At 51.4% G+C, this 23,329-nt stretch overlaps 9 protein-coding genes across 9 annotated transcripts, besides 1 other annotated feature; 5 read left to right on the forward strand and 4 right to left on the reverse strand.

The window, feature by feature from the left end:
- Positions 1–23,329: part of a sequence feature (contig 1.55 1613..492661(-1)) that runs on past both edges of the window.
- ANIA_03411 (eukaryotic translation initiation factor 4E) lies at positions 200–1,292 on the forward strand (the record flags this gene model as incomplete). Its single annotated transcript, XM_655923.2, has 3 exons — positions 200–634; positions 693–764; positions 825–1,292. The coding sequence occupies exons 1-3, from the start codon at positions 440–442 to the stop codon at positions 1,290–1,292; spliced, it is 735 nt and encodes a 244-aa protein (XP_661015.1). The 5' UTR covers positions 200–439.
- Positions 2,168–4,384, forward strand: ANIA_03410 (uncharacterized protein; the record flags this gene model as incomplete). The annotated part of the gene is made up of 5 exons (XM_655922.1): positions 2,168–2,221; positions 2,401–2,460; positions 2,523–2,550; positions 2,867–3,794; positions 3,940–4,384. The coding sequence occupies 5 exons, from the start codon at positions 2,168–2,170 to the stop codon at positions 4,382–4,384; spliced, it is 1,515 nt and encodes a 504-aa protein (XP_661014.1).
- On the reverse strand, positions 4,621–5,685 carry ANIA_03409 (uncharacterized protein; the record flags this gene model as incomplete). The annotated part of the gene is made up of 4 exons (XM_655921.1): positions 4,621–4,736; positions 4,799–5,426; positions 5,501–5,617; positions 5,683–5,685. The coding sequence occupies 4 exons, from the start codon at positions 5,683–5,685 to the stop codon at positions 4,621–4,623; spliced, it is 864 nt and encodes a 287-aa protein (XP_661013.1).
- ANIA_03408 (peptide MFS transporter) lies at positions 8,307–10,436 on the forward strand (the record flags this gene model as incomplete). The annotated part of the gene is made up of 4 exons (XM_655920.2): positions 8,307–8,366; positions 8,604–8,947; positions 9,001–9,218; positions 9,270–10,436. The coding sequence occupies exons 1-4, from the start codon at positions 8,332–8,334 to the stop codon at positions 10,434–10,436; spliced, it is 1,764 nt and encodes a 587-aa protein (XP_661012.1). The 5' UTR covers positions 8,307–8,331.
- On the reverse strand, positions 11,670–13,920 carry ANIA_03407 (trypsin-like serine peptidase; the record flags this gene model as incomplete). Its single annotated transcript, XM_655919.1, has 3 exons — positions 11,670–13,108; positions 13,159–13,656; positions 13,719–13,920. 3 exons carry the CDS (start codon positions 13,918–13,920, stop codon positions 11,670–11,672), a joined length of 2,139 nt encoding a protein of 712 aa, XP_661011.1.
- ANIA_03406 (uncharacterized protein) lies at positions 15,547–16,397 on the forward strand (the record flags this gene model as incomplete). Its single annotated transcript, XM_655918.1, has 3 exons — positions 15,547–15,581; positions 15,772–16,141; positions 16,296–16,397. 3 exons carry the CDS (start codon positions 15,547–15,549, stop codon positions 16,395–16,397), a joined length of 507 nt encoding a protein of 168 aa, XP_661010.1.
- ANIA_03405 (LipA and NB-ARC domain protein) lies at positions 17,100–18,806 on the reverse strand (the record flags this gene model as incomplete). Its single annotated transcript, XM_655917.1, has 1 exon — positions 17,100–18,806. The coding sequence occupies one exon, from the start codon at positions 18,804–18,806 to the stop codon at positions 17,100–17,102; it is 1,707 nt and encodes a 568-aa protein (XP_661009.1).
- ANIA_03404 (uncharacterized protein) lies at positions 19,579–20,330 on the reverse strand (the record flags this gene model as incomplete). Its single annotated transcript, XM_655916.1, has 3 exons — positions 19,579–19,924; positions 20,000–20,127; positions 20,196–20,330. The coding sequence occupies 3 exons, from the start codon at positions 20,328–20,330 to the stop codon at positions 19,579–19,581; spliced, it is 609 nt and encodes a 202-aa protein (XP_661008.1).
- On the forward strand, positions 21,997–22,929 carry ANIA_03403 (uncharacterized protein; the record flags this gene model as incomplete). The annotated part of the gene is made up of 1 exon (XM_655915.1): positions 21,997–22,929. The coding sequence occupies one exon, from the start codon at positions 21,997–21,999 to the stop codon at positions 22,927–22,929; it is 933 nt and encodes a 310-aa protein (XP_661007.1).

Raw genomic sequence — 23,329 nt, forward strand, 5'->3', positions numbered from 1 at the left:
CCATAAGAAGACTCCTGGCCTTTACTTTCCACCTATTAGTTACTCCAGCTTCTCCATGTTCTTAGGGTTTTTTAAGCAGCCAATAAGATTCCTGATCAAGTGAGCCGCCCAAAAAGGAAAAGCGGAACAGCTGCGGCAATCTTCAAAAAAGGATCGGAAGAAACCTCACCATAACTGCAGTGTCCTAACACTAACATATCCATATCGTGTTTTCTGCCTGGAGCAGTTGTTCAACTTCCCTGTGGCTTTGCGCGTTCACGGCCTCCTTCCTCTCATCTTCATCTGGACTGCTCCTTCCCTAACGGCCGTCACAACACAAATTTTCCTCTCCCCCACCGAAACCGCTCGCCTTCAACGCCCATTTACTCTCAAGGCAAACTCACCGCTCGAAAGCCATCGCATTTCGAAATACCCGCAGTTTCATCTTCATTCAGTCAATATGGCCGCCGTCGCAGAGAATGCTCCCCCGGTGACGAACGAGAACACGGCCCCTCCTGCCGTTGCAGTTGAAGAGAAGACCGAGAAGGCCAACGGCGACATCGTCACGGTCTTCCACGACCCAGAGAACTTCAACGTAAAGCATCCCCTGATGCACGAATGGACTCTTTGGTTCACAAAGCCTCCTAGTGGAAAGGTAGAGCGCGCCTCCCTCCGACCGCGCAAAGTCTTTCGCTTACGTTGGCTTATATTAGGGCGACAACTGGAACGATCTGCTGAAGGAGGTTGTGACCTTCAACTCTGTAGAGGAATTCTGGGGCATTTATGTATGTCGATTCTGTCTGATTTTCCAAACTCGCGTCTCCCTAATGGCTCTCTTTGCTTAGAACAACATAACTCCGACCTCTGAACTAGGCCTTAAGGCAGACTACCACCTTTTCAAGAAAGGTGTTCGCCCCGAGTGGGAAGACCCGCAGAACAAGCACGGCGGCAAGTGGTCATTCTCGTTCAAGGATAAGCGATCGGTCCCTATTGATGATCTTTGGCTGCACGCACAGCTGGCGGCCATCGGCGAAACCCTCGAGAATGATGGCGATAATGAAGTCATGGGTGTCGTTGTGAACGTGCGTAAGGGTTTTTACCGTGTCGGTCTCTGGACACGGACTGTTGGCAAAACCCTTCCCGGTGACAAGAGCGGACGCACACCCGCTCAGGGTAAGGAAGTGCTTGAGTCAATCGGCCGCCGCTTCAAGGAAGTACTCCGTCTTGGTCCAAATGACAGTGTTGAATTCTCGGGACACACGGATAGCGCCCACAGTGGCAGCACAAGAGCCAAGGCCAAATACACTGTTTAAGAAATGCGGCAGACGGTGCTTTCATGAATCATGAGTTCTGAATCGCTTCAAGACATGAAATTACGGAGCAACCTTTTAACATGGGCGTGACTGATGAATGGGTTGAATCACGAGGAACGGATCTACCGATGTCCACACCCGCGAAACCCTCTCGATTCGCTGATGATGACTTTGCTAGTAGACACCAGCTTTTTACCTTTTTCATGCTTTATTTTTGACGAGTCTATACCACTTATATTGGAGTTCTATTTATGGGGCTGAAGAAAGCAAAGCGCTGCGAGTTCACATCACAAAAGCGAAGGCGGGATCATGAATCCAGTAATCTATATCAGTACTCAGTGTCAATCTACTATCAGTATACGTAGTACTTCCATACCCTTCCAAAGGGAGATCTAGCAACATTATATTTCGGATTTCGTAACAAGCAAGATGGTGAGGGCTTCCCGAGGAGCTGACGCTAATTGGCGATTATTACGCGTAGGCCATCCAATGCGATTAAGTGGTCTAAGTAAAATAACGTGCGAAAATACTCTACTACGTATGAACATAATTCGTCATAAATCTTGTACTGAGTTGTCTCCGGTTAGAGTCCAGTTGGTGCTTGTGTTTACCTGGTGTATGTCCATACCGCCCATCACAAAAATATATATTCTTTGGCCTTTGAAAAGTAAGCCATTTTTCTACGTTGCCTAAGCCTGACATAACGCCGTACTTCCACATCTCTTCGACTTTTGTACCATCTTCCATCTCAGATAGAGTGTGGTAACTGAGACACAGAAGCCTCCCTAGTGGCACACAACATTGCCTACTCCCGAACTACTATCATTGTCGAGATTGTCCTGATAGTATTCCTAATTGCTGGGAAGAGTAAGGACATGGTGCAGCAGAAGGTGCACCAGGATATTCCTCAGCTGCTGCGTAAAGGATTGGTAGGACTTGCTGTTGTCGAGGGAGATGTGTCAAGATTTGAGCTCTAGGTTTCGCAGAAGGATTTAATTACTCGTAACTGTGGCCCTGTATTCTATTAACGGCCAAAGAGATTTGGCATGTATTTTGACACTGCTTGACATCAATGATACTCGGTAAGACCATGAACAACCAGCTATAGGTAGGCGTCGGCTGCTGGAACTCTATGACACTTCTCAGGGAATCCGAAATGGCCTCTACAGTATATTCAATTTGGTTGTTACTGAAAGTAGACCGGATTTACTTAACAAATGTATGAACTAGCTTGTATTTCGGCGGCCTGAAGTGAGAGGTGTGTAGTTCTTTCTTGTGTTTCTCAACAGTTATCAGCCATCTTTCTTCTCTATCCTCTCGAGATGATCTCTACTTCCTGATCGTTTCATTATCATCGCCGAGCCGACATAGAACACAATGGACTCAAAAGTGAACGACATTGATGACTTCCCAGCTCACTGGAAGGCCACTCTCTTAGGCGAGGAGTTTTGGAAAGACGCCGAGAGGTGGAACAGAGATACCAACGACAGAATTGAAACAGGCAAGCCTCTAATTACTATCATGGCATGAGTGCCATTCGGCTTGGACGGCAGTACTGACTGTTTTCTGTCTAGCTCACGACCAGAGCCTTCACACCAGATTCCCCTTCAACATCGGACCAGAGCAGGCGCAGACATTTCGGGCCCCGTCCGTTGTCACCACCGTCGTGAATCCAGAGGAGGCAGTTGAGGCCGTGCCCCAGAGGAGAAGCCGAAGGTTTAGCATGAGTGATGCCCTCAACCAAAGCGCGAACTCAACAACCGCTCGCAGCGGCTCAACACTGTATCCGCCGTCTCGTGTTCTAGAACTGGGACTGAGCAGACGCTCACGATCACGATCTCGCTCCAACATCCGCGCACGATCGTCCAGCGTCACGGCTGACGTTCGCCGTTCAAGCTCAATGATCAGATCAACCTTTAACAGGCTGAGCGGCAGGCGGAAAACAAAAGACGAAGAAAAGGAGGACATTGATGAGATTGAGACCGAGTTAGACGAACTCGACCTTTTACCGAACGAACCAAGAAAGGCTATTCCAGTATTTACCCCCGATCAAGCTACTCCCCCAAACCCGCTCATGGAGTTCCGTGGCGGAGCCCTCTGGGGTGCTCTCCTTAAGGACCGCCGTACCCTGGGCCTGGACGTCTTCTGGTCAGTCCCATCGGAACAACCCACCCAGACGGACACAAACGTGTTGGAGGAGAAACATAAGACGGGCCCTCCCGCAGAAGGTGAAAACAAAGACGATCACGAAGAACCCTCCGTTCTCCCCATAGACGAAATGGCCCCCCTCTGCACATTCCGTAACCTGCGGATCCTAAAAATCACGGGGATGATGCAGTCTTATCAGATGTACATCTTCCAAGCAGCATGGCTCAACACCGATCTCGAGGAGCTTGAAATCGGCATGGCTCTACAGCCACGTCTCCGCCGCGGCTACAAATGGCCTTACATCAAGGGAGGTTGGCGTCTGAATAAAACTACCTACGCTGAACCTGTTTACCAGTAAGCACATTCTCAACCAAGCCCAGCCCTAAAACATCTTAGAACATCTTGGTCCCAATCCAAGAACAGAAGGGAGAAGCACAGCACACAAAGGTTGTCCTTAGGAAGGAGAGGGTAGAGCTAACATTAGAATCTAAACATCCAGCGGAACAGGCTACGGCACCCTCCTCCGCACTGTTGGAGTCGCCGAGTACCTCGATAAGATGTGTATTGAGAAAGCCAAGATCCGCGCGATGGCATCTGGAAGTACCCGAAACCGTCTGTCTATCCGGACATTGATCCTCACGGGGGTCGTCGTCGACGCAGACCCCTTCTTGCACTGGTTCGACCCGAAGCGTCTCAAATGCATCAACTTCAAAGATAACTGCGTCGATGCGGGGTTTTACCTCAGTCACTGTATGAAGAATGTGTCAGTTTTATATCCGAAGAAAATCAGAGAGCCCATCCTTACGGGCAGACGGGTCGATCTTTGTAGGGAGTTGAAGGTTGTCCGCATTAAGGGGGAAAGGAAGGTCAAGAAAATCGAGTATCGGGATGTAGAGACTTTGAGAGATGCTGAGGAGGATGAAGATGACCGGAGAAACGGATAGAATTGCAAAATGGAAGAACTCGCGAAGGCTGGCCTCGGGGCGCTATTATCAGGATGTTTGTCTGAATAAGACCGGATCTATGTATTAATCGAAGTTGAAGGATACGGAGATTGCCATCGTGTGCATTGCTAGACTGCGCTATCAAGAAAAGAAGGTTACTAATAATCCCAGCTGAAGGAAGCCATGATGCCAATCTATGTTGAGAAGCTTGTTTGGAACTGTTCCCCTGTATATTTTCAAAGCGTACTTGTATCGCTCGCATTGTCCGCAATCAGCGGCCGATGCACTTCCCGGTCTCCGTCAACAAAGCCATTGACAGCGCCCGGATCATTGCTCGTGACCAGCTCACGAACTGGAAGCCGAGATGTAGTCGTCCTTAGTTCGCTGCAGCTATTAGGACTTAGCAAATGATACTCGTCATCGTGCTCCCCGACCTGATAGTTCCCACCGTGGTCTCGTTGACAGATGTCTCATCCCAGGACATCAAAGCGTCGTCTACCTCGTTCTTTGGACAAATAATATGCGCTGGGTCGTGAGAAAGACCGTCGGTAGTAGTGGCGCGTGCTCTGTCAGCAACTGTGGCTTTTGAGATTGAAATAGCGTGAAGGCCGGCAGTTATCCCACTTGTATTTGCATTTTCGTACGCTGCGCTGCCAATCTGGCCGACGGTCATCGACTCCGCGTTTGTGCTAGGAAATGTAGCATAGTGGTCGTGATTGGTGGTGATCGTATCTTCATAAGGCGTAGCATACTTGTTGGTGGTGTTTGCATTGGTGATTGCGAGAGCACTTGCGTGACCGTTCGGAAGCGTAATCCTATCCTCCAACCCGGGTGCATTTGTGCTTAACTCTCCTCGCTGCTGTCCGTCATGTCTGCCAGTTCTGTTGTATCGCTCCCTGCGTCCACGTCCGCGCCCTCGCCCAGGCCAGGGTCGTCCTCTACCACTTCTATGTCGCCGCTGCCCATGACGATGGTACTCCGCATCAGCGTGCGCAGGACCCCGACGACCCGGGGGGTTACGGTTGGAAGTCGAGGTAAAGGACTAAAAGACGATCGGTTTGGGTTAACGAAGGCTGTGATAGTGCGGTGTTTCCATAGCACGAATCTCGTACTCACCACCGATCCCCTAGCCACGATCGTCATATGATTTGGAAGAGTGATGATTGTCCTTCTTCCAGAAGATTCAACCGATACGCCGCTGCCGTGCGTGGTACCGAAGTACCAGTGGGCTGACTGTGAGGTAGGTGCCGGTTAGTCCTTGGCTCCGGCTCTCATCAGACAGATATCAATCCATTTACCATGGTGAGCGATAGGTACTAGTACAGATAGTCTCGTTGAGAGATGAGATAACAATTGGTATCGGGGTGAGTTATCAGAGAGAGAGAGAGCAAGGAAAAGACCAGGTGAACTGTGTTCCATCTGGAGTTGGCGGCTCGAGTCGACGAGCAGCTGCCGCTTCTGGAATCATTATCTCACCAGGCCGGTGACTAGCTGCTGCAAAGAGCATTCACATCCGTTGATATTTACGCTCGCAATAACTTTTCAGGCTGAAGGACAATCATAATAGCTTGAACGTTTCTGAATTGATCCGCTGAGTATCGAGAAGCTGAACGGCCCGTTCAGCCCTTCCTAGCCGGTCTATTCGCGCATAATAACCATTTCATCTGGAGGGAGTCACTACTCGCTTCGCAGGCATATCTATATATATGCTAGCGATCCATAGGATGAAGCTATTCCTATTCGAGCATCGACCCAACATGTGCCGTATCAACTCTTGTGCTCCGACTTCGGCCGTCAACTACCGCGGATGATGGTCCCAACTCCAGAGCACCAGCAATTGTAAAACCAAGTGCTAAGAATCTATGACAGCTCATGGCAGCTGAAATCTGCTGACGGCGTCAAACGGTTTGGTTATTGAGGCTCTTGTGCAGAGCCGATCTCGGAATGTCGGGGTCTCTGTTGGGCTAGGCCGTCTCTCTGAGCTGTCGTGCTTTGAATCGCCTGGAGAGTCATTGGCAGCTGTTGCTCCCATTAAAGGTAAGCGTGGACTACTAGTAGACCTGCATAGTGTTCATGCGAAGTATGTATTCCTAGCTGGACAGCAGATTTTGCACCCTAGGCGTAGTATCTAGCTGGAGCGGATTGAATGCTTTTGGCTCTGGGTCCTGATCATGAATAATTTATCATTTCCCATCCTCGCCGGCTCCTTCTTTCCAGTTTCTAACCTCCAACTCTCATATCCTCCTTTTCGAGTGCCGATTCGCGCGCCGGGATTGGAGCCAAGATGCCCAGAAGGCTTGATTGGCGTGAATGGCAGACGACCAAGGTCCCAAGACCTTGGGTGCTGGTTAGCGGCTCTTGGAGGCGTGTTCGGAGAGCTAAACTGTACGACACGCGGGTTTGATAAGAAGGGTGACTCCCACCCGGCCTGGCGACTTTCATTCTTGATTCTCCAAAGGTGAGAGTCGGTCAGAACTGCTGCTGCCCGATGCCGTGTCTCTGCACGTGAGCTTGCCTCCTGTTTGTCTCTCACAGACTGGCAATCATTTCCAAAGGGGTCAGCATCCGTTCTTTAGCCGTCAGAATTTCTGTGCTTGAACCTCCAAAGTGAGTGAAGTCATCATGTTGTTCATTATTGTCCTTGTACCACCCTGCTGCGTCTTGATCCCAGCGACCGATACCGGAGCATCAGTGTCATGCGACTTGCCCGATCGCGGCTGTCTTGGGCGGGCAAGGATCGCGTCTTGACCGTCCTCTGACCGTCTTGTTGGATAATGATAAGCACTGACTCGGTCAGTTGCACAGGACCGGGGTCTCTTATCATTGGCCTCGCCTCTTTCGACGATGGATGGATGATCCCTGACGCCGCTGACGGCTCGAAGCGCTGTCTCGAATTTCCTCCGACGGTTAGACAAGGTGTATCACGATGCACGAACCGATCCCCGATTTCGAGAAAGGAAGCGATTGACTCGCCCTGGCCAACAACAACCACCGATCGTTCTGACTTCCCATGGGGTAACGCCGTTCACAGTGGGTAGGGCCACTTGTCAAACTCAGAACCCCAGAATCCTGATTTCAGCTCCGTTGGACGTGGAGAATTGGGTTGGGGTCACCATCCGACCTCTCTACGACGAAATTGGTGTTGGAGTTTGGGAGAAGCTTACGGGGTCACATCGTGTATCTAGCACGCGGGGACCTAGTCCGGAGGACAGTTATGCGACCTTCCGTCGCAGTGTCGACCTCGGGATACACTGAGTGGGGGCAGGATCTATTCTCGAGGAGTCGACTCGCTATCGAGGACCGGGTTGTCGCTACGCCCCATATTCATCAATATGGGAATTGAGCTTTCACGGCACGCGATCCGTCCTTATCTCGTCTCTGAACGAGATCTTATCCGGGCCCCTACCTAGCGAAAACGTTTATGTTACCTAAGACGTTCCGCTTGCGGTTGGCCTCGGTCGCAGTCTCGCATGGACACCATGAATTATTGCGCTGGAATCCTGGACGATAGAGAGCTGGGCGATAACTACTCCTGGGTATTGCTGTTTGTGCTAAGGTCGGCGTTGGACAGACTTGGAACTGACGTTTCGAGGTGGTGTGCGATTGAGGCGATGGCAAAAAAGGTTGAGGCCGGTGAACTCCGGACGTTGCGCCACCGACCCAGTCCCATTTACTAGAGAGACAAGACAGCCGAGAAAGGCTTGACTCGCTTGTCTGAACCTGGGGTTACATCCGTGGTTGCTGCCCCATTTGGATGGCCTTTTTCACAGAACGCCGTTTGGTGATTTTTCTTGGAGATAAGACAGCCGGGCCCGCTTTGCTCGCACGCGACCTGGCCTTGAGTATAATATGGTGCGACTCGCCTCCGTCGCGGCTGCCTTTTTTACCTTCTGCGACAAGTCAAGCCCATTCTGTCCGACGAGGATTTCCCTTGCCGTCCTCTAATCATGGCTGCCGTAGAGCATGGTATCGAGGCCACCCTGTGAGTTTCCCCGTCCGATCGAATTTCCCTCCACCGTGCACTCTACGCGTGTATCTTGTGTTCTTCCACGATGTCGCTTTACCCTTCTCGTTTTCGAGCCTTTATTTCCTCCAGACATTTCTTTCCACTTGCGCTCTTTCCATTTGTGTTCTTTCCATTTGTGTTCTTTCCATTTGTGTTCTTTCCATTTGTGTTCTTTCCACTTAGCTAGGTCGTTATTTTGCTGACCTGTCAAAGCCCGGCTCTCGCTACCGATACTCCCGTTACAACTGGTCCTGTGGCTGGACAGGATAAAGTTGTCGGCCAGTCTGAGAAAGCCCTTACTGACACTCCCGACGGGGAAGAACCGAACGACCACGAGAACAAGACTCTGCGTCATGTTGCCGAAAACCTTCCACTTTCCGCTTGGCTAGTTGCTATTGTCGAGCTGTGTGAGCGTTTCACATACTATGGCATGTCTGGATTATTCCAAAACTACGTTCAGCGTCCCTATAACGGTGGTGCGCAACCCCCTGGTGCGCTCGGTATGGGGCACCAGGGAGCTACCGGATTGGTTACCTTCTTCCAGTTCTGGTGTTACGGTTCGTCTTCCGGCCCGGCTCGAGCTTAGGAACGAATTAACGTTGGGATCTAGTGACACCTATCATTGGTGCGATCATTGCCGACCAGTATCTCGGCAAATACAAGACCATCGTCCTCTTTTGCGGCGTCTACCTCGTTGGTCTGCTGATCCTCGTCTGCACGTCGATTCCAACCGCCCTTGAACATGGAGCTGGGCTTGGAGGCTTTATCGTTGCCATTCTCATTATCGGTTTGGGCACCGGTGGAATCAAGAGTAACGTTGCTCCATTGGTAAGTCAGCCTACAGGTTTCTCTAACCGGTTCACCGCTGATTCCCCTAAGATTGCGGACCAGTACAAGCGCAAGAAAATGGCTGTCTCAACTACCAAAAAGGGCGAAAAAGTCATCATCGACCCGGCGCTTACGATTCAACGCATTTACATGATCTTCTACGGCTGCATCAACATCGGTTCGCTTTCGCTGCTGGCTACCCCTTACATGGAAAAGTACACGGGATTCTGGTCGGCTTACCTGCTGTGCCTTTGCATGTTCGCCGTTGGCACGGCCGTTATCGTCTTGGGACGCAAGTACTATGTTGTCCGTCCTCCACAAGGGTCTGTCATTACCGACGCATTCAAAGCTCTCTGGATCATGGTTGTCAACCGCAACATGGATGCACCCAAGCCTACATGGCAGGCTGCAAACGGTGGAGGCAGAACCAACCTGCCCTGGGACGATCACTTTGTCGACGAGCTGAAGCGCGCCCTTGTCGCTTGCCGCGTCTTCGCCTTCTATCCGATCTACTGGGTCGTCTATGGTCAGTTCTCGAGCAACTTTGTCAGTCAGGCTGCTCAGATGCAGGGGCACGGCATCCCTAACGACTTGATGCAAAACTTTGATCCGATTTCCATCATTGTGTTCATCCCCGTTCTGGAATCCCTGGTATACCCCGTTCTACGTCGCATGCGCATCCGGTTCCGCCCAATCTCCCGTATCTCGCTCGGCTTCGTTGTTGCTTCCCTGGCCATGATGTACGCTGCTATCGTTCAGCATTTAATCTACTCGGCTGGCCCCTGTTACGAGCAGCCTCTTTGTGATGCTTCCATTGGTTCCGATGGTTCGACCTCAGGCAACAACGTCCACATTGCTATCCAGACGCCCGCCTACTTCTTCATCGGTATTTCTGAGATCTTCGCGTCGGTTTCTGGTCTGGAGTACGCATACACAAAGGCGCCGCCATCCATGAAGTCTTTCGTGCAGTCTATGTACCTCTTGACTAATGCCTTTGGCTCTGCCCTTGCCGAGGCCTTGACGCCCGCTGCATTTGACCCTGCTATTATGTGGATGTTCGTTGGGTTGGCCATCGCATCGTTTGTTACCGGTATTCTCTTCTACATCATCTACCACCCGCTTAATGCCCAAGAAGATGCTATGAACGCTCTTGATGCCGACGACCCCGATGTTCCGGTTCCGCGTATCTCCGATGAGAAGAAGAAGGAAGAAAACTAGTCATGGAGTTTAATTTGATTTCGAAATGAAGATGATTTGACGCTCTACGAGCGGTCTATGCATAATGCTAATCCGCGATATGTTGCATAGCGGTCGCTGCTGAGCAGACGACGGTTCAGGTGTAAATAGTTAATTTTTCTCTCGAGAATCTCCACATATCCAGATCTCCATTCACTGACCCGCGCTCCGTATTCGTAGAGCTTTCGAACGAAATCTCACACAAACCATCCCGTGAGTCACCGATTTTCCAGATCTCTCACCGGACAAACCATTCAATCTTGTCCCTGGAGCCGCCGCTCAACTCCGCTCGACTTGCCCTACACTGAAGAAAATAGGTGAATCCCTATTAAAAATAAATATACGGTGATAGGATAACGAATTGAAAGTTAAGAATTCAAATTTCGAAGCTGGTGTGAATCTTGACTAAATCTCATTTAACACTATCCGACAGGAGAGGCAGCCTCAATTTGACGTCCGGCGAATCGGCGACTTCCGCTGTTCCACTCTCACCAGTTCAGAATTTCTTCAGCAGGACCCATTTCCATTTTAGGGGGGTTTACCGGTAACGGAGATACACCAAGCGGGTGTGGACTTGGAGTCCAGAAATGTCCTTGCAGAAATTGGACCAGCTCCTTTTGTGGTTTGTTTCAACGCTCATTGGGTGACTTTGATTTCCCAGATTCGTGCTTCTAGGGTTGTTGAAGGCTTGGCAGTGCATCTGGAATGGTTCAGATTGGCATTTCGTTGCCAAGCCAGGTTAGAGCGGTGCAATTTGGTGGGAGATCCAGGACGTGGATCTGGCAAATAGCAGAAAGGGAGAAGTTGAACGTCTACAATCAAATTATCGAGGAAGGATTATAGTATGAATCGAGAAGTTAGCCGGTTTTCGTAATCGCGACAAATGTGGAGCGGATGATTGAGGAGACTTAATAGTTGGGCTAAATACTGTTGAAGAGTTTGTAACTGATTCAAAGACAAGCAAGATAAACGTAGAACTTATTCCATTCTGATGCTTCTGATGTAAAGCTAAACCGAAACTAGATCGACAGATAGAGATGTTCAGATGCACTTTTTGGGGATACTTTTTTCTGATACCTTTTTAAAAATTTTTGGTTTTATTATGCACCCAATAACACCAAAGTCCAACCACATTAACGAGCGACTCCAACCTGTCCGTGACGCATGTTCTTATACGCATTCCATACCTAGTACACGTAGATGAGCCGCTGAGTCTTAGAAAGCCTGCAAGAACTGCCTCTCAGCCGAGGAAATGCCAGCAGCAGTGCCTGCAAGCTTGCTCTTCGCAAGACCCTTCGCCTTAGTGGTGAGGCTGTACCGCTGAGGACTCCCCTCGCGACGAGCGCCATACTTGGTGGCGTACTTGCCGCTGTAGCCATATTCGCCTCGACCCTTTTCGACAGCGTATTCCTCGCCCTCGGTCGCGATAGCCGTGAACACGGGCGCAACCTTGCGGATCACCGCGGGTGCGATCTTGACGATTGTTGGGCCGTGCTTGCGGATCACTTCGCGCATAGTGTCGAAGAGGCCCTCGTCCTCGAGATCCCGCTGCTGGATACGGATAATAGCCTGGAGCGCTGCCTCGGCGACAACAGCCCTGAGTGGGAGGCACTCGATTGACAGCGGGAATTCGTCGTCTTGCAGGTCCATCTCCATCAATTCGTGCAGGTTATGCAGGTTAATTTGGTGCTGGGGGTGGACGCCATGGCCATGCTGCCGCTTTTGGCCCTTAGAGACAAGAAGTGGGCCGACCACGGACGGCTGCTTCTTACCGGCCTCGATGATGGATGAGGTGGACTGGAGGTGCTTGGAGATGTTGAGATTATCCCATTTGATCTCAGCGTCGTCGGAGAGGCCGTCCGAGGCGATGTTGCTGACGAATCGCTCGGTGCGTTCGTCTCGTGCGCCTTCGGATAGGGCATCGACGAATTGAGCCTTGCGGCCGCTGAGGCCGCGTCTGCTGGCGGCACCGCGGGATTGGCGGAGCGAGGGGATGGACTCGGAGCGACCAGAGCGCTTCCCGCCGTTCTTGATTTCGTCGAGGGCGAGACGGAGGATGGGCTCCTGGGCGGAATTGATGACAGTTGAGCCGGCCTGCTGGATGGTTGGGAGGAGGTCGATCACGACTTGGGTGATGGTGTTGAAGACGTGCTCACTCTGGCGCAATCGAGTGCTCATTTGCTGGACGGCTGCAAGGGCCGCTTCGGCAAGGATGGCGCGCTGGGTTATGTTGTCAAAGGCTTGGTCGCGCTCAAATTCAAAATTCTTGTCGGATGTATCGACGTCCTCAGTGACAGCGTTGGCTGCAGCACTAAGGGCAATGTTTGCGACTGCACCTGCGCGCACGCCGAGCTGGCCGAGGGAGAGACGTGTGTCGGGCGACAGAATATCTCGTGGGATGGGATCGGGGAAGTCCCGAATGAGTCTGAGGATTTGACAGACCAGGTCTTGCTCTTCGTCGATGCCACCGCGGCCGCGGCGCTGGGGCTGCCTTCCTCCGCGCCGACGCTCGGTGCGGGAGTCGAGAGCGTCAAAGTAGGGCTCGAAGGAATGCCCGTGGTGGCCCACGACGGTGGCGCAGTTCCTCTCCCCGCCGTAGGTGTGGACGCCAATGCAGTTCATGTCTTCGTCGAGAACTGGAGCACCGGACATGCCTGGACTTGTTAGATGCGTAGGCTTTGTCAAGGCGCTCTTAATAGCCTACCTCCATATGGATCAATTTGATACTCGAGCATCTGCCACCTGGACTTGTCTAGACTCCACTTCGTGTCTTGGAAGCACTCGTACAGGGTTGCACCAGGCTCGCCGTTCTTCTTGAGGTCACCGGCAAAGCCCACAACGCCGATGTTCATCATGTCGCTTTCCGGTGTATCCCGGTAGTCATACGGTGTAACCTCCCTAAACGGCTTGTTCAGCTTGATGAAGGCGAGGTTAGCCTCGCGACGACCGCCCTTCTCCATCCACTCGGGGGTTGTGGCAACTCGCTTGCCAAAGCGGAACTCGACCTCGGGGTTGTCAATGTTTTGCTTTCCGGTGTACCCAAGATACACCTTAGCTTCGGTCAGCTCGCCGAGCTCATACTCCCAGTTGTAGACGGAGTGGCCAGCGGTTGCGACGAGATCATCTCTGACACAGAAGCCTGTGGCAACGACCCAGGTGTCTGCCTCACTGTTCTCAAAGCGCAAAAAGAGCTTGGCGATACCTAGATGTCGTGTCAGCTTCGGACAGATATAGGTAGTCATTTCATGAAAAGAACACACATACCGCGGTATTTGCCTCCAGGCAGGATATCCCTCCGATTCACAGAGTTACGATTGTCCTGCTCCAGCTGGGAGGGCGAGCCATTGACGTACTTGAGGTACTGGACATCGTCCGGGACCTCGGAAGAGCTGGTCCTGAGATCCCAGACGGGTATCTCGTTCTCCGAGAGCGAAGAGCGGTGGTTACCGTTGAAGAGGAGAGGCATAGTGGAATCGATACAGTAAGTGATTAGTAGAAGTTACTTTCGATGTATTCCGATGAAGCAGCTGAAGGATGGGTGAATCAAGGAAGAAGAAGATCCAACACTTACGACTGGAAGGCCGAGGGCTTTATACTAGCCGTGTGGTAACCTGAGGTGATTTTGCAATCTAGCAACTTCTAGGATTTCAGATGACGGACACCACCATCGACAGGTTTCATTTGTCCACCTCAGCAAACATGGATCCACCATAATCGGCCTCTCCGGAGGATTGTCGTGAAAAATTCGAGCCGCGGAGCAGTCAAAGTAATTGGATAGTCATCAAGTGGTCTTCATCACATAAAGCCTAGAATGCTGCGGGGAGGTGGTGTAAGTATGGCCTTTGCTCCACTCCGATAGGGGCCAGATCTGGGGAAGCTGAGGAATTCGTTCGGAAGCGAATAGCGGGGCTAAAATCAATGGTATGGTCGAAGCAGGCTGATCAAGCGCAACCAGGAACAAAATAAGCTTAATTTGGTGGCCAGAATCGCGGCCAGTGGAGAGTTTGGTAACCCCACCGGGGGAGATGGTACAGGCGAACAAGTCGATCCCTGACATATGTATGCGATGAGTTGTACCACTAGGTCCCTCATCATACGTTACGCTCCTCCTGTTCTGCGCGAATCGTTACCTGTCTGCAAAAGCAACCCGCAGATTATACCTCGAAAGCTCCAGTGGGAGTTCTCATCTTTCCTCGGCACCCGCTAGTCCATTCAGTATATCGGATAGTCCGAAGTCATATTGCTCCTTATTGTGACTGAAAATTGAAGAGCAGAAGAGAGTGCGTCGACGGTAAACCCGACAGAGAGCTGACGCTCTTTGAACGAATAGTCTGTTGTGGATGCTCAGGTACCAAACTTTACCTTTCCTAGGGCATAGGGCATATTTCAAAATTGTTGACGACACCTAGAGAAAGCTCAGCCTTTTGAATATGGCGGTAGAGCAGGAATATGGCAATTAAGATTGGACTTACTGGGCCACCTAGCAAACTCGTAAATGAAAGAGACTGTAGCATTGAGCTTTGCCGCTAGAACTTGGACTTAGTGTTGTCATAAACTCATTAGCGGCTCGACTGTTTCCTACAGGGCGAGGTAAGTCTCAAACAGTGCGGACAAAGCGTTGACATAGACGTGATTTCCTACACTCCACTGATTCTCGTAAATGCTCTCCTTATCAAAGAGGATCAGGCATTGGAACACAAGCATAGTTTTGAATGCCGGGTACTATACAGCCTGAGCTTCGGAGCTCCCTGCAGAAATGAATGGCCTCAGTCCTCAAACAAGTGTAGAGAAAGGATCCCCTTGAATTGTTCAAGGGTTTAAGTTTCCCAATCATCAACGAGCAATAAACGCAAGATAGTGGCGTGTCCAATTCGGTAAGAAAGTCCAGTGTGTTTTGGAGACACGACGGTAGTAGTATAAGATCGCAACGTCCAGCAAGTGAGACAACGCGGTCCATCTCAAGGCGCCATTCTCGTTAATCTCTCTTTGCGCCCATAAAATGAGAGATATTCTTTTATTCATGAAAATGCCACAAGAGGTTCGACTCCGTCTGTAGCGATCACATTTAAGGGCAAAAGAAACCTCTGACCACATGACCGCATTAGCAATCATGGCCGGTCCCGGAAAGTAAGTCTGTAGGCCCAGCAACAGCTGTTCGTTTTCAAGAATTTGACATACCCCCAAGGTAGGACACAATGCTGGAGGGCAGGAAGTACGCACTAGACACCGAGAAGCTTAGAAGCAGGATTAGAGCAAAGTGCCCACTTCCTGCTGCAAGATCGGTAGACAGGCACTAATGTAGCTGATAAGTTCGCAGTTACAACAAGCTCGTGAGACTTGTCTTGCTGAACGGCGTGGGCGGAAGAGGTGTTGCTAATGAAAGGCTCGTAGCCGTGCGAATGGAGGCTGTCCGCAATAGTCAAAGCACAGATTTTGGAAAGGATGGAGCAAGACCAAGAGAAGACCGGCTGGATTGGAAACTTGTCGGTGGTCTGACTCTGAGCGGTTTAATAGAGTATCGAAGTCCGCTGTCGGGTAAAAGCCATGATTCGAAGAGACTGCAGGCGTTCGCGTTGGAGCTGGATTCCTCAGCGCGTGAGATCAAGACCCGGTTGAAACTCGCTCTTACCATCGGCAAAGCGAGTCCCTCAGGCTGTAAGAGGAGACTAGAAGAGAAGAAGGAGACAGTAGGTGGAAGCTCTCGTAAGCCGGCAGTTGTCTCGTGGGTTGGGTTCAGAGGTGGGCTGGCGTTTGTGTTATTGTCTGCCGTCGCCTTACTAAATCTTCATTAATTATTGCCTTCCACCCCGCAAACACCTCCCGTACCACCTTCTATCACAGTCTCGAGCCCGCTCCTTATTCTTCGTCAAGGTCTTCTACATCTTCCTTCTTTGGGAGTTATGGATCAGGCCAAATGAACCCCAAGATGACACCGCTTCTTAGCGTTGACCATCACCGCAATGATCATTCCGCAAACAAATCCTCGAAGAATGCTTTTAAAGGTGTGCCGTCAGCTTTCCTTTTAGCTAGTAGCAACAAGCTAATGTGGTATCCGCTTCAGCAGTAGACAATAGTCTAGGTCCCACTCAATCCCAGGTCGCCTCTCTTATAGATCGTTTTAAAGAACTTGGCTGGATCCCGGAAAGACTGCCAGAATGCTGAAAACAGACTCGCAGTGTTCAGGAGCTCCCTTGCATTCTGGATAAATCTGTTGCATCGGGTTCGCTCTGCACATAAAAGAGGTCCTAGGGTGCTTGCGTTGTTATCCGGTGTGGAAGGGTCGGGCTGATTTCCCATAACGCATGTTTTGATTGCATATTCCACCACAAGGCTCAAAATGCAGTTATCGTCATGCGTCCGAGGCTCAAATTGCTTATCTCTCAGGAGGCTGAACTTGTGTTTCCTTTGTTTGCCATGTACGAAGACCTTTGGAGGATTGGGGGTTTTGCATGCACAACTGCTCAGTTGGGTGCTGATTGTTCGGAGTTGGGAGACTGAGAGCGAGGTGAGGCCGAGACTGCATGGCACAGCCGGAGGGACAGATCTAACACGGCTGATGCACATCCTCTACGTGTGGTCCATTCAGACCTGAATAAACATTATACCTTTTATTGATTTATATGATGGTATACTAATGTACAACATTCAGCCCCTCACAATATAATACCCGCCCATGCCCTCTCGTTCAACGCCAGTCCTCACTCCAACTCGCTCAATCATCTTTTGCCCTCGCGCAAGAACATTTCCCGCCCCGTCCTTGGTCCGATCAAACCAGCCGCGACGATCTGCCGCCTCGGGACCCCACAGGGGATGATCCAGAAGCGCCTGCACGTACTCTGTGTCGTACTGCTCCGCCAGTGCAGCTGCATCTGCAGCTGCTTGACGTGCGGCAGCAAGGTCGTTTTCGGTGCGTGGAGAAGGTGGTGGGATATCTGGATGAAGAAAGCCGAGGATGCGGACGGGAAGTGTGGATGGCGGATTTGGCATCGGTTCGTGAAGAAGCCGGAGGACCGAGACTTTGCGGGTGGTCTGTGAGAGAGAGACTGGGCCTGCTTGTTGAGAGCCATCCCAGAGTCGAACTGAGAGAATAATCATCTGCCAGATGTCGGGGCTGGTGCGAGCCCAACCGAAGAAGTAGCCACGGAGCTTGTCTTGAATATCAGAAGGGACTTTGACCGGGATTCGACAGGGGTCATGGGATTGGGATGGTCGTGCAACGAAGTCAAGTGGGTATGGCGGTTGGGGGCCATTTTCTATGGATGGTGGTGCAGCTGGATCGGGAGCATTCCCGTGGTCCGGCTTGAGGGCTTCGTAGGCTGTCTGAATGGCAGTCTCCCCGAGCCAGCCAGGCCGGTAGCGCGCAGTGACGGTCTCCGCTACCGCGGTCACAGGAGCTACAACTCTGGACGCCGCTACTTGCGCGTACGTCCCGGCAACAAGAGCACCGAGTTCAAGAGGCATGGTCGTCAGACTCGCGCCCCGGAGAGAACTTGGGTCCATCGACGCAGACAGAATGCGGAAAACAGGACTCCGACATAGAACCTTTTTCTCCCCATGACACAGTATAAGCTGGAAATACCCGTCTTCGGCATCTGGCGGTATTCGCGCAACGACCGTCTCCCGCAGCCGATGGGTCTGCACGCGTTTCGAAGCTTTCTTGTAGAACTTGGCGATATCCCGCTGCCACGCGCGCTCTTTATTCGGGTCGACTTGGTCAGCACGGACCGCAACCGTCGGTGTAGCATTCACCCAGTCATCATGCATGCGAAAAAGGGCTTTTGCACGCATTCCCGTCTTCCCGGTCCATCCTTTGCATTGTAACCAGAGCGATCTGTCGGCGGGGAGCGGAGTATCAGCGAAGATAGAGACGGTGACGGAGGTAGTTGGACCGCGGTAAAAGACGATGCCGTGGGAATGGCGGAGGATGGAGTAATGCTTTGTCGATTCAGAGGGATGTTGGATGAGCCCACCGAGGAAATGGCGGGCATCAGCATAGAAACTGGACTTTTCAGAGCCGGTGGGAACGGTTGTTTCGGCGCGCGGGAGAGATGGAGGATTCGTAGGCTGCGGGCTCAGAGGCGTAGTGACGCGAAGATTGGGCTGACTTCGGTATCGTGGGAGAGAGTGAGGCGGTTGAAGAGAGCATGTGGGAGAAGGAGATGGCGAGGGTGAGGGCGAGGGCGTGAAACGGGGAGGTGGAGGGGGAAAGTGAGGAGAGTGAGGAGAAGCTGAGGAGTAGGGAGAATACGCGAGATAAGGCGAGTATGGTGGCGGATTTGGCGTCAACGGACGCCGGACACCGTACTCAACAGGCGGAGGAGGAGCCGGGACTGGCTTACGCTTGATCTCCATTTACCTCTGACATGGATTATTGCTAGAAACAGCTCTAGGTAAGCCTGCTGTCGCTGTCTTCTGGCTGCTCCTATACGGCGTCACGTGAGGAGTAACTATTGACGCCAATGTTCTAGGCAAACCGAGCCAAGGTCTGGACATCGGCATTCACGATGCTGTTGGAACAACGGACTGCAACTCAAATCTACAACTGAATGTCTGGCCTAATCCACTGTTGATGGCGTTTCTGTTCTTCTGGGCCTGGTCGTTTGACGCTTTCGTCCCGGCACTCAAAGGGGGACTTCTATCGGCCATAAAGTGGAAATATTCAGTTCATGCTGGGACGACTGTTTAAGAATGCGAGTTTCCTGGCCTCACGGCATTGCTTGACATGACGGTATTCTGATTTGCTCAAAGACGGCAACCTAGGCGTTTCGTCTTGTTGCATTGTGCCAGATCTACGATGATCTGTCAACTGTGCCTTCCTGGAAATGGCTTGCTGCAAAGCTTGCGGAAAGTATCATGATACTGTCATAGATCCTTTTAAAAGCTGGGTTGAGCCATGATTGATGAAGACGCTTGCACATCCTGCCCCATGTCTTCAGATGTCTTCTTTCTGGAGGCTTCCGGGACATTCTTAGCACCCTGCCAGCGTGCCGCGACGATGCACCAGATTGACACCGTAAGCCGCTCTTGATTCTGGCTCTGTCTATTTCGTCTATTTCTTCTCTCCAGATATCTATCTTTCTAGCCCTTCAGAAAGTACTGCTTTTTATCACAAATCATTAACTGATTAGAGGCAGAACATAGCAGCAGAAACCCCAATAACCATGGCAACCGCAGCAGCACCGAATGGTTGCCCAGATATAGCCCCGTTATCAGGCCCATCCGTCTCCTGTGCATCTGTCCCTGAGGTCGCGTCTGCATCCTCGGTGGCGTCGCAACTGCCCAGGGTCGTGGGTGTAGCCAAGGCAGAACTAACCGGAGATTTCGAAGTCGACGGCGAACCGGTCTCTGTTTCGGTGATGGTGACTTCATACGAAAGAACAGGTTCGGTGCTCGTGGCAAAGAACTCGCCGTCCATACCGAGCGAGCACGTTCCCGTTTTGGCGTTGTGTGTGCAGAGAACGCTGCCGGTGCTGAAGCAAGAAATGGATATTAGCATTGGTTGGCTGGGATTCAAAGAGGTGTTGGTGAGTGGACGGGTGCCTTACTGTCCTGTTTCAGTGACGAGGACTGTCACAGTGCTGGGGGCCTGGATGATTGTCACGCCGCTGTCGACATTGCAGGTTGTTGTGACGGAGTCAGCGCAGGTGACAGAATAACTGGTTCTGTTTGAATCCTGAGGTGTAGGAGGTTAGCCGGGTCGGCCACTTGTTGCGGGTCGGTGGGAGGAGATAAAAATCATACCGACCCGACGATCTTTCCAGCGAGCGGCTGACCGTCGTCATTGCCCGGTATGTACATGGACACGACTTGGTCGGCTGCAAAGGTGACAGAGCCGGTGAGGATGGCCAGGCCGAGTAGGAGGGTAGAGGAGTGCATAGTGGTTGAGAGTTGAGATAAAACAGGTTAAAAGCAGGATTGGAGAGAGGAGGATGAGGTGATAGGTGTATATGCAGAGACAGTATGGTGACGCTAAGATATGATGATGTGGGTATAGACGAACCGTCGTAGAGGATATAGAGGCCTAATAAAGGCTTGAGCATACCTGAGCATGCCTACCTGATCCCTAGATCGTTTCCTCCCAGCAGCTCAGCCCTGTCAGTTTAAACGCTGCAGCGATTCAGAAGCGGGCAGTGGGAACAGAGAGTGGGAACGAAGCGGCTGAGGAGCAACTGGCCAATGAAACTACACTATCAATATCTAATGGGAAAAGCTACGGGTCTTTCAGTTCAGCCGCTCTGGCTACAGCCAGGTTATTCTTGTGTTTTGTTGGAGTCTTAGCAGCAGGCTTGTCGTGTCGTCTTCACATCTTCGTTGGTCAACAGGAACATGACTCTTGCTCGGCTAAACAGGGCTCAGAGTTGATCACAGCTGAGTAGGATCTGTATTTATACGGGAACGGCTCCAATAACCCTAATGGATAGAAATTTTTTCTGTTTGCTTATTCGCTTTCCTGGGTCTCCCGTGCATGGTATCTGATACAAGGCGGGTGTCTATAGATCCGGTAGAGTTGCAGACGTGCTTCAGAACGCTGTTTCCATCTACCTCTGAGCAGCGAAGCTACGTACTTGAGCACGTCGAGAAGCCCTGTTTCTCTGCCTGACCGTATGTACCAACCAGGACAAGTGATCCCAATTATAGTAGCAGTGGTGGTACCATACCCGCGAGTACTATGTCTGGTTAATATCAGCGGGCCTACTTTGGGTGCTGGTACATCTAAGCCCCGAATGCGGCCTGCCTAACAATTGCTCAGGTAATTGTCTATTCCCACTGGGGCTGTACTTCAACTGCTAATGTACTGAAGCTACGGAAATATGCAGTCTGGATACTGCAGCGTCAATGGGACCCAATACTCCTCAAGACGTAGATCTGCTCCTCCTCTGGCAATAACACCTACTTGTCTGTTCACCAAGGATAAATCAGCCTTGCAGTCAACCTTGATTCAAAATGCTACCCTGTAACCTTGCATTGTTTCAGCTGGCAGAGCTCAATCGCTGCGCCCCGACTAAAATTATATGGGACGGAGTCAACGACCTTTATGAGAGTAGGGCCCTAGACTAGTCAATAGCTACTAGCCTGAGTGGGTGCAAAAAGGGCCACGCATGATTGGGCCGTATTTCGACCCTAGGTGCTGTTCCTGAAGGATTGGCGCAGCGCTGTGGAGGCAGGTTGCAGCCCTAACCCTAATGGGACGGGTTAAGATTAAAGGCGTCCTGCAGCTTGGGGGCGAAAACGGTTGGCGACGCGGGATGTTATTGAGGCGTGGCTTGGCTAGGACTTCCAAGTCTTCAGGAAGACTGGGGCTTAGAGGACGGATGGATCGGAGAGTAGCTCTGCTTGGTGATGCTGAATCTGATCCGTGGACTGATCTGATATTGTCTAAAATGGCGGAGATAATCTCGCTCCTGGGGTATATAAACCACCTGCCCTCTGCCATTTGACTCTATTGTCAGAGCAGATCAGATCACCAGATCCACCTCCGAGTCATTATCCCATAGATTTAGTCTCTACCAGATATTGCTTTCTCCATATACTGTCCATCAATATGCCAATCCGCAGATCCTTCCTTCTGGCCGCAGCTCTGGCTACCCTCTCCCCTGTCCACGCCGACACACTCTCGAAGCCCGCGTTAACTGACAACCTCGACTATCTCCTCGCCGGCAATGTAGCAAACCTCCCGTCCAACGGCGGCCCCTACTGGGGAAAGTGGGAAGACGGCCTCATGCCTGCAGACTGCAAGAGCATCGCAGAAAGCCAAGGTCTCAACCCCACCGATTTTGAAGTCTGGGATATTTTCTTCGACGACTGCCAAGATGGATGGAGCTTCTGTCGCCACAAGGACTCGGCGGATAGCTTCGAGACACTGGTCGATACGTTCGGGCGGATTCCCGTCAGGATGCGTAGCTGGGTGCGCCATGTCCTCACCATCCCGGGTGACAACTGGGCGTTCAACAGCAACGGCAATATCTGCTTCTCTGGAACAACAAGCCAGAACCTCGATGTTGCGCTGCACGAGACAGGACATAGTCTGGACCTCCTCGGCGCTTATGGGAGCGGAGCGCTATCTTCAAGCCAGGAGTGGCTGGACGCGTACAACGCCGACTCCAACGTTCCCGACAATTACGCGCGGTCTAACCAGGTCGAGAACGTCGCGCAAAACACCGTCGTTGCCATCTACGACAAGAACGTTCCCGGTGGGTTCCCTGGCGTGCAGGCTGAGTATGCGAAGATCCAGAACCAGTATACCCTGGTCAAGGACAAGGCGGGCGATCAGATTGTCCCTGGTGGAACCTGTGACCGACATTTGGAGAACTCGGAGACGGTTCCCATGTCGGGATCGAGCGCTAAGAGGGATATCAAGATCAAGGGCAGAACTATGGGAACTAGGGCAGTGACACATGACTGGAAGTTCAAGGGAACATACAGCAATATTGTCACGGACTTTGAGCCGTTTAACACGAAGGATTTCCACCACTAGCGGTTCAGAAAGGGGATATGAACTCCCTGAAGGGGAGAGTATGATGCGTTAATGCTCTTGATTTGGATTTGTTCCGGCTTGGGGTTGAGCATGTTTATGAATGTTTATGCTTATGTTCTCTCATCCTGTATATATGCAGAAGCGGAAAGGAGTAGCTTGAGGACTGATGGGTAGCGGTGATTCTTCAGTATTAAAATTATGGATCTTGCAATGCATTCTTTTGTTCGTATAAAGTCTTTCCTAAGATCATAATACCAGCAATGACCGTTGCCATTCACTTTCTGCCCGCCACTGAGCCTGACCGAAGCTATCCATCCGAGGGGCCCCAAGCCCTGTAGCCTTAACATTCTTCCGAAGTCACTGCAGTGTTATTACCTGTCTGGAACCTATGTCATATTAG

The sequence above is a fragment of the Aspergillus nidulans genome, chromosome VI (assembly GCF_000011425.1).
Source record: "Aspergillus nidulans FGSC A4 chromosome VI".
Taxonomy (NCBI): Eukaryota; Fungi; Ascomycota; class Eurotiomycetes; order Eurotiales; family Aspergillaceae; genus Aspergillus; species Aspergillus nidulans.